At 37.5% G+C, this 10,691-nt stretch overlaps 1 protein-coding gene across 5 annotated transcripts in view; it reads left to right on the top strand.

Annotated features, from left to right (window-relative positions):
* The first annotated feature begins 712 nt into the window (after positions 1–712).
* The window catches only part of LOC113064229 (ankyrin-1-like), a 63,581-nt gene continuing 53,602 nt past the window's right edge, over positions 713–10,691 (top strand). For 4 of the 5 annotated variants that reach the window (XM_026234881.1, XM_026234883.1, XM_026234879.1 and 1 more), the window contains exon 1: positions 714–1,436. In XM_026234881.1, the coding sequence (XP_026090666.1) occupies positions 1,311–1,436 (126 nt within the window). In that variant the 5' untranslated portion in view covers positions 714–1,310. Of the gene's footprint in view, positions 1,437–10,691 lie in introns of all 5 variants that reach the window. The other variant, XM_026234884.1, reaches the window with a different exon arrangement.

Raw genomic sequence — 10,691 nt, 5'->3', positions numbered from 1 at the left:
ATTACATAGTTTTCCCCTCTTCCCAAAGGAAATCAGTAGATAATTTTGATTAGAGGAAGAGAAATCAAGCAGATGAAGGATAGTGTCATGACAAGCATAAATAAACATGACTGATCTGTCACATGACTCAGCCATCATTCTCAGAGACAAATGCATGTGCCTGCATTTTACTTCAGACGGGCTCTGAATTATAATGCACTGGCTCCTATTTACATATTACATATGTATTACAGACATTACATACATATTCTGCAATCTCACATTCCGCACAGTGTTGAAACATAAACGAACAAAAATAAATAGTACACTGTATCCCAAATATTCACTAGTAACACACAATAATTTGCCATTACTGTATGAATAACATAATAAAAGAGAAGAACAGCATGTGAGCTCTGGGAAGCATCTGGAAGCAATTCCATGGGGTTCTTGTTGACATAAAGTGACTTGTATTTATATCTCGATGCAATAAACGCGTAACAATGCATCCGATCTCTCTATCTGTTTGTAATATTCACACATTGTCTTTCTACCTTACCCTGCAGGTCATTATGGACCTAATTAATGCATAGACAACAATGCACAAGCCCTTTCTCGTGGAAAACCAGTCTGGTGAGAGAGAGAGAGAGAGAGAGATTTTACATGTAGTTTTTATGAGGTAAGCTTTTATGACTCTATTAATTCTTAGCAATCAATCAGAGGGGAACCGACCACAGAAGGTGATACGAGAGACAAATGTATAGTAAATAATCAAACTAAATGTATTTTTTTCATTGCCAACTTATCTGCAAAACCAGTGTTCGTGAAAAGAAACACTAAATTTGTGAATTTGCGCACTGATTGTTTCACCCACATCCCGCAGATTTGCACAAAGATGACAATAATAACAACAGATGCACGGTAAACAGTTGGCAGTATCTCTGCTGAGAAAAGTAGGAGACTGTGAGTGAGAAAGAGAGAGAAGGAAGGAGAAAAACTGAGCTGCTGCAGTATACCTACACTGCTGACTCCGAGGCTCGGACTGCGTGACTGACTGGAGTGTTGCGAGAGAGAGAAAGAGAGAGAGACAGAGAGAGAGAGAGAGAGAGGGAGGGGGGATGGGAAGGATATTGGCTGGATGAGGAGCAAGCAGGCAGGCAGCAGCATCATCTCTTTTGTGGCTCGCTGCTGAGGGAACTGGCCGCCTAGAGCCGTGCAGGGCGCTCACTCCTCTCAGGCGCGCACGGCGCCACCGTCTCTCACGCACTGGCCACCACAGGGACAGTGACAGCCTCCGTTACAGGCACAGCACTGCTTGTTGCAGCGGCACCATGGCGCAAGCTGCTAAGCAGATCCGCAAGAACAAGGACCTACAGGAGCTCGCAGCTCAAGAGCTACGAGAGAAGGAGGAGGAGAAGATCAAGAAAAGGAACAGATCGAGAGACCGTAGACGCAAGGTAATAGAAAAAAAAAACCCACCTTCCGCTTTTTTTTCCATTTAGAGGAGGTTACATACACCTTCACACATATCACATCAAAGTGATTCTGTTAACCAGTCAGTTAGAGCTGGTTGTTCACAGATTGTGTTTGAGGAAGATGCTGATGTCTGGCGGGGTGGATGAGGGGGGGTCATGACTGAGATGATTGGTTAAGTAGCCCCTCGGTCCTCAGGGGAACATCCTGCTCAGTCGATTTAGAAGCAAATGCTGTTTATGACTGATGCTGCATCAAAGAAAACCAATTGCTTTATGTATTCACATGCACCCACCACAGGCTTCATTGTTTGTCGCATTCCCTCCGCCTGTCATCGGTGCGCTACACCACCTCATATCGATGCCGTAAGCGTGAACTTTGGCAGAACGTGAGCATAATGTCTGCACCTGCCTCTGCCACCCATTCTCATTACAGTTAGTGTTATATGAGCACTGCTGCTTTGAGGCCTCTGGCTGCCTATTCTCCTACCTTACCTTCCACCAATGTGCATGTGATGATGTATGGTGGCATGCATGCAGATTTTGGCTTCACACGAGAGTAGGGGGAGCCCAGAGGTACACGTGACTCAGGTTAGAGCTGAAGACAACAAGATCGGCAGAGGCCGGGGTGATGAGTCAATTCCCGTCTGCTCACCAAGGCTCATAAAACCTGTCAGCTTAGCATTTATCAGCATTCTCGCGTAACTACACGATCGGGCAGAGATATGTGGCCGGCGGTGGTAGAATGTCAGCATAGCGCTAATTAACAGAAGCGCGGTGGTGATACACAGGCAGTGACACTGAGGGTGAAAAAAAGATACTGGAGTCTAAAGATCACTCTGAAGACTGTCCTTGAGGGTTGGCTGTTTAATCCTTAGAGAGACGTCTGACAGAGCATTTGTCAAGGCTGTCGGTGACCCCTTGAGATTACTCAGGGGTCTGGAAAAATGAAGTCGGGACATGTTTGATGATACTGTTGCTTTTTTGATTTGATTAAAATGGTGCTATGATTAATATGCAGTTTAACACTTACTCTCCATACGTAACCCTTGAGCTTCTTTCATAATTGTGTGTTTGGACATAACTGTCTCAAGTCCAAATGCAAACTATTTATTATAAGCCTAATAGCATGATGTGACCTGACAATACAGCTAATGCTAAATGCATGTTTGTTCAACCATTGGCACACAGGAGGGTAGATACTGGGACATAAACGAAAACAGAAAGAGAGGAATATAATATGATTAGACTTTTGCTGTTTATTTTAGAAAATTAAAAAAAAGGGTATATAATTAAAATCAACAAGAGGAAGTTAAGAGTTAGTAAATAAATAAAACGTTACAGTATTTAAGTCAAGAATTCTTTTAACAGTTGCCATGAAACAGATGTAGTGATAGATCTTGTCTTCTGCATTGTGATGTAAATCTGTCTAAATTCTTTCCATCAGTTATTGATTGGATTTTGTGATTTTTGTTTGCGTTAAAAATGAATGTGAGCTTGCTGTAGATAGTGGAGGTGCAGGGTTTAAGCGAACGTAATGATTGGAGAACTCCAGCATACATCACCAGAGGGATGATTGCTATCATTCAATTGAGTTATGACATTTTGATTAAGCATCATGAGATAAAAAACATCAACAACAACAAAAAAAGTAATATACAGTATATATGGAGGAATCATTCACAAAAAGATCGGTAGCATGCATTTACAAAGTAGACTGAATCTTCATTTCACATAGACTTTAACATTTATCATCACAAAATGGCATATAGTGGGATATAGTGTCTAGCTCAGTGTCTAGTGCCTGTATTCTACACATTTCAGCATATGCAGCAGATCATGTGGCTAAACCTGTACTATTAAAAATAATGGTTCTTTATTGACATCTTTGGTTCTATGAAGAACCTTTAACATCCATCGAATATTTTCATTCCACAAAGGTTCTATTCACCGAAAGACCCATTTTGGAACCTTCACCGAGTATACCATACATGCATACAGTTTGTTTTCTCTACAAAGAATGCGCACTGCAGAAACAGTATAGTACGTAGTATGCTATTTTAAACATAGTCTTTAAGAAAGACACAAGGGCTCTTTAATTCTTCGAAATTGTATATAGTATATCATTTGCTAGCTGCGTTGTTGCTTTGTATTATTTTTACTTATAAAAGATGGGATCTGAAGTAGTGCTGCTGTGTACAACACAGTATTAATTACACCACTGTACTTTCATGTCTCTAAGCTGATCTTGTTGTGTGTGTAAGATCTTATGCTTCACATCCATATGGCTTACACAAGGCCTGGCCCAGATTCCCATACAGCAGAGAGCATCCATTTGTCTTGTTACATAATAGGAGAACGTGAAGTCACACGTATCAGTAAGTACCTTCAGTCACAGGCTATATTTATTCTGTGCCTGAGTCGCTACCAATCCGTGTGTGATCTTGCCAACTTGAAGGGATGCGTTAGCCAGGATTCTGGAAGGTTTAGTTGTGATCTATGGTTTAGATGCTTTTGTAATGCCATGTTTGCACCATTAGATGCAGCAGACTAGGAGAGAGAGAGGTCCGCTGAGTTTGGGAGTGACAGGTGAAATATAGCAGCATTATGTCAGAGATCAGGGTTAGCCCAAGTGCATTATAATTAAGTACCTGCTGTGGTCGTAATAGGATAAGACCACATCTGCCATTAAAGCCACGCTGCTAAACTTTTTAATCTCTTTCACTGATAAAGACTTTAAATGTCTCTTGATGGCTGCCTGGACAGCAAAACATGAAATACCCCCTGACAAACACCCATATTCCTGTGTGCAATTGAAATTTTCCAGCCGTCTTCTTGTGTTTTAGAAGTCAGGACAGAGAAATCCAGTTCATTTGGTGACATTGACTATGTCATTAGTCCTGACTTGTTACATTTCCACTTGAGCTGTATTAAAATGTTCATGTAAGTACAAATTTGTGAAAAATATCAGATGAATGTATGCAATTTCCTTTACTGTAGAAAAATAATCTGTCATAAATATGTCGCTGTTCATTGATTTCAGATCCAGTAAAATACATTTTTTATCTTTATTTTTCATAAAGATATACTGGTAATATGCACTGTGCAATGTTTTAGTTTTTCATGACCCTTTAAAAGTTAGAATACAGGCAAATGTTCATTTGTATTCTCATATGATTAGTCAAGACACAAAAACAGTTTGTGGTCCTAGAAGCTTCTATAATATTTTTGCTGCAGGCATAATTGCTTTGAAATAGATCTCCTCAAAAATTAAATATTAAAGCCAGAGCTGAGTCATTCTTTGTCCTGACTTAAAATGGTTGTATTTCACATTTTCCCTTTATAACATCTAAAGTCTAAAATTTTTCAATAATTAGGACTGCTAGATTGTATTTATTAATTTTAGCTTGTTGGATAATGAACTTTTTCTCAAACCTACAGTACCAGTCCCATGTGCACAAATGTAAATGCACAAAGTTTGATAAGATTAAATCAAATGTCTCATTTGCATCTTTCCTTGAATGCAGTTTTTACTACTGTATAATAAATGTTCTGATTACTGCAGTTTATTTCTTTGCTTTGCACATTTTGTTGAAGTAGGTGTAGTGTTTCACAATAATAATATGAAGTGAAAAGACATGGAATAATGCAGATGGTTATTTTTCATTCTTTGGATGCTAGCTAGCATGCACAGGGATATAAAATAGTGAAAAATGTTATGGTTTTGTTTTGTTAAGCTGACATTGCTTTGCATAATTAGACAAAAGAACATGTTTCGCCTTTGATATTTGAACATTTCCGGCTGATAAAGATTTGATTAATGTGTTCATTACTGTCTCCTTTTACACAGTAAGCAGGAAGCCAGATATATAATTACATATATGGGGCTGAGGGGTAGTATTCTTTCTGCCATCCACTTCCCTCTTTCTTTACATGAAGTTATATGAGGCCTTTTGGGATCAGGGTTACATGTATTTCTGTTTATTATGAACTTGTTCTATTTATTTTATTTATTATATTTTTAAGGCTCAGCTTTGTTATTTCTGCACACTGAATTCAGTCAAACTAAATCTTCGTAGTATACATACTAATAAATAGATGACAGTATTACATTGATTGCAAATGCATACTATACAGTACATATTTAGTGTACATACTGCATTGATCAATCATGATAACTATACATATTTATAGTGCATACAACTTCGAATATGCACCCTCATTGATTTAAATGCAGGGATTTGATAATGCATTTACAAAACTACAAAATTTACATGGCATTAAGTTGGCTACACTTGCTCCATTATTCTTGTGGGTTCAACATAACTCAGAAACACACATCACACTGACACCCACAGTATAGATCAGAAGCTGGTGGACCACTGTCTCTGTGGATCACACTAGACTTTGTGGACTCTATATGTCTACAGACACTGCAACAGTCATAATGTGACGTCATGCCCTCCGCATCTTTTTTATAAGTATAATTCTACATAAAATACATACAAAATGTACAAATATGTGATCTTCAGTTTACTGCAACACTACAATCCTTAATTCAGCTAAGAGGCCAAGCCGATTTTCTATTCTCTTCACGTAATATGAATTTGAAGGGCAGAATTCACAGAACTTAGAAAGCAGAGAAATTTGCATGAGTCTTCCGCAATCTTGTACGTATGAATGAAAAAATGTGCAGTGTGCTTAACTTTAAAGAGATCTGTAGATAAGGTTGTCTAGCCTGTGTTGATCCATCTGCAGCTTGGAAGGATCTTTCCTATAAATCTGAGTGTGACATTTTTTCTGCCTCCAGGGTCAAATGGCAGGTGAATGCAATAAATGTCTCCCTGGGTTGTTATATCATGAGGAATAAGAGTGAAATGGATTGTGGCTGATGAGAACACATAACCACCATTTGAGCTGTAAAACACAAGAAGTGACTGCAAAGTGATTTTATATTAATTTGACTACAAAAGCTTGTTCTTTTATTTTTTTTTCAATAGCATGCACACAGTTATTTCTTGCTGGTCCCAATTCCATTCATAATGCACTATATATCGATGTTCTTTGCACATGAGAGAGCAGCATCCATTAGTCTCAAAGTGCTTTGTCTTACACATTTGGCAAGGAGCCCATAAGCCATGATAACACAAAACCTTGATTAAATTGACACAGGTTCTTGATATATGTGATGGCCGCTGGTCTATATAATACTCCTCACATATGGTTCCTTATGGACGACAAAGATGAAATAGCTTACTGATATTGTCCTTGCAGGGACGACAGAGAGGAAGACAGTATGAGATGTGTTCCCTACACGTGCTGCTCTCTTACACGCATGCATACTAAGCATATAGGCTTTGTAGCAGTGCTATTGACAGATGAGATGTGGGTGAGGCAGTTCTCGTCCATCATGCTTAGAGTCTCACCAGCTGTTGTGTCCTTCTTGCCCCTTATGCATGCATGTTATGGCTTATGCAAATGTTTTTTTTTTTTTTTTTTTGTGATGTAACAGATGACACTTGAGCTTTCAAAAGAATTGTGTTGATCATGCTCATAATACGGATCTTGATACTCAAAGGTTAATGCTGAGAGTGATTCACATTTTCTTAGCACTCCCAGTTGTCTCAGCAATAATTTTATGAGGAGTAATGAATAAAAATTAGTTTCAGTAAAAGCTGCAATGAATGAATTTCTTTATTAGTTTACCTGAATCATTTGCATATTTGACGGCTCTCCGCTCACATTAGGAGACAAGCTACTTTAAGTACTTTTTCAGTAACTTATACATTTGCAGTATTGTTCTATAACAAATGTGAAACTGCTTTAGCCTTTTCATAGTGTGTAGTTTATACACAGCCACCAATCGTTTAGGCTTTTCTTGCATACATTATGTAATGTAAGTACTACCTAAATGTAGTATTCAGTTATACACATTATATACATTTCAGAACTATGTTGTAACTTCATAACTATATGTAATTTATAATTACACTACTGTTAAAAAATGTGGGGTCAGTAAATTTTATAAATATATTTTATTTCAAATAAATGCAGTTCTTTTGAACTGTCTATTCAAAAAAATCGTTTTTTATAATAATAATAACACTCTCTTGATCTCCAAATCATCAGATTAGAATGTTTTTGAATATATTAGCATAGAAAGTTTTTTTAAATTATAATATTTTACAATATTATTGTTTTACTGTATATTTGATCAAATAAATGTAGCCTTGGTGATCATAAGAGACTTTTTTCAAAAGCATTAAAACATCTTATGACCTCGAAATTAGTGTATCTATATTTAAAAGTATTTTAACATGACGCAAGTATAATTTAATTAAAGTATAATATAATTCAAGTGCATAATATGAGTAGTATGAATTTTAAATGTGTGAAGTTGTCATATAAATATGTACTGCATGCTCATATACATGGATTTATTCACTGATGTAGTTATAGAGTTACAAATTGACAACCTGAGCCTTGGATATGTGGTATTTACCCCGGTTGCCTGTAATGCTATCCCTTAGTAACATCTCCAAAGGTACTAATCTACACAAATTAACAATTTCTTTCTCCTATTCTCAGATTAATGTCAAATGTCTTGCAGAATTACACTAATCCCTGCAGGCCTGTCTAGATACATTAGTTAGGACTTGACCTTCCTTTTCTTTGCAGCTCAAATCTTGTCATAAACCGAATGACCTTCCTTTTTTTTGGTGACACTCTCGTTTTTCAAATGTACAAGTTGTGGAGTTTCAATTGTGTCTCTCATCTCCTACAGAGAATGAACATAATATTCCCGCTGGCTATTTATGACCTCAGTGAGATAGAGTGGCTTAAATTCACTCCATCCTTTCGCTGTTCCATTATCAAATTCTGGAGATGTCTTGTGTGTGTATGTGTGTGTATATGTCGATATCTGGTGTGTAAGTGTTTGTGCTACCCATTACCAAACTCAGCATTTATGCATGTGTGTACATTTGAGAAAGAGAGAGAAGGAGATGCAGAGTAGAAAACGAGGAAAAAGGTAATCACTAATGGAGAGAAAGTGAAGTTCATGGAGCAATCTTTTTCCTTTCCTTCCATCCACGGTTTAAAATTGAATCAGTGATGAAGTATTTATGCCAGCATGGTGTGGTTTTTCCAGTCCAGTGCCTCAGTGGAGTGCAGAGAGAGAAAGGGGAAAGAGCTGTAATATTGCCAGCATGAGTGCCATTGTCTTCCCGATATGCCTGTGTGTTTATGGACCACAACTACAATAACAAGAGCACAACCTGACAGTAGTAGTTGATTACGAACAATAAGCAGGTCTGGTGGGAGACATGAAGGGCGCAGTCATGTGTGTCTTGGGCTCTGATGATGAATTTACCTGCACTTCCTGTAATGATGTCCTCTCTGTTTACTTGTGGTGTGATGTTCTGAGGTCTGTGTATGATATTTACTGCTTTTTTCTATGTTATTATTAAATATACAGTAAAACCCCTTAAATATCAGCCATACTAAAGTAGGATGACCAAGATTTTGATATGCAGGTAATGCTCCTTGATATATTTTGGTCCTAGAACAATATTGTTGTTAAGTAAATCTATGATCCTCATCGTGTCCCTAATCCTAATCCTAATTAACAGTTCCTCCTGAAATTGGAGAGAAATTATAGGTTGACAAAAATGTTGCCATTCGAAATGTAAAAATGCTGCTGATAAGACCAGTTTAGACCGGTATGAAAACCATGCTAGTCCAGACTGGTTGGTAACACTTTAGAAGTAACATTCTGTATGATCAATGAAGAGTTCATCCAGAGCTGTGTGTTTGTAAGAAACAAATCCATCGTTAAGGCGTTTTAACTGTAAACCATCGCTTCTGGCCAAAATACAAAATATGGAGTCCATAATCCATAATAATTCATCCTCCAGTGAAAAAGCTTGTCCCCTGTTGTCCTCTTACATCAAACTTTTTTCAATTGTAAACAGTGCATAAAATAATCATCGGAGAGTATGAATGGAGGCTCTGAGCGGACAACCACGTGCTCCCATTTTTTATGACCGCGCGGTCAGTAGGCTTAAAAAGCACAACTGCACATGTGCAGGCAGTGTGAGGAAACCCATTGCTATTCGAACCTGTGCAATCCATCAATAAAAGAATATAAAGACAGTCAGATGTGCAATAATTCACATATTCACACATTCACATAAATAATTGTTCACATGTTTGTTGCAGAGCGGACTAGAGAGTGACACAGGAGTGGATTTTCTAATCTCTCCTGTCCCACTCCCGCAAAAAAAAATCCCATCCCGTCCCAATCCCACGGAAAAACTGGGGGGAAATCCCGTCCCGTCCCATCCCAAAACCAGAAGAATGATTCCCGTTCCCGCCCACTCCCGGATTGTATATTTTTTGGCTGGAATCTGTCAGTTACAGTAAAAGAAAGAAAATACAGTAGGCTACAGACCACAGCATTCCAAATTTAGTCAAAAAAAAAAAAAAAAAAATCACTACGTGGATAAAGTATTTCAGTGTATTTCAATGTTATGTTCATAACCAAGCCTATATTAAAATAAAAAAATAAAATAACAGGAGAGTTTCAAAGTGGCTTAAGCTATTGTGTGCAAAAAAGTTTTATCCTTACCACATGCCAAACTATTAACATTGTCAGCATTAAAAGGTATAATCGCTGCATTCTGCTCTGAAAATTTTGTTTGTGATGAAAATAACAGTACACTTTCGTCATTTATTTTATCTACAGATCGATGCATTTCTTACAGATTTCTGCTTATTCAAATTTATCAGAGACAGATGAAGTAGCACGCGTCTGGATCGCTCATGCGGAAAATATAATAGATAGGCTTAATGCATCAGTTTAATTGAACTTTACTCCAAATATATTAACTTACCTATTTTGAATAATTTATATTTAACGTGGTCGTTTATGTCCAATATTAGTGTTAAACTGTTAGACTTTAAATGAAATCTACTATCGATTTTCACCGTTGACATTTAGACTGATAAACTTGAAACTTCCGTGTGTAGATGCAGCAAATTTGTCACAGGACGCGTGATATGACAGTTGCGTCCTACTATATGAACTAGCTAAATACAGTATTTTTATATTTAACGTTAGTTTATCAGTATGTTTGAAAGTATATTTTTTTTATTATTGGTGATTCCATAGGCTTTCTCTCTCACGCATCTGTTCGGTTTAAAACACCAAATAGTTATGCTATGACAAGAACAAAGAGT

This window comes from Carassius auratus, chromosome 46, assembly GCF_003368295.1.
Source record: "Carassius auratus strain Wakin chromosome 46, ASM336829v1, whole genome shotgun sequence".
Taxonomy (NCBI): Eukaryota; Metazoa; Chordata; class Actinopteri; order Cypriniformes; family Cyprinidae; genus Carassius; species Carassius auratus.
Note: the sequence above shows the minus strand (reverse complement) of the source record. Positions and strands in the feature narration are given on the sequence as shown.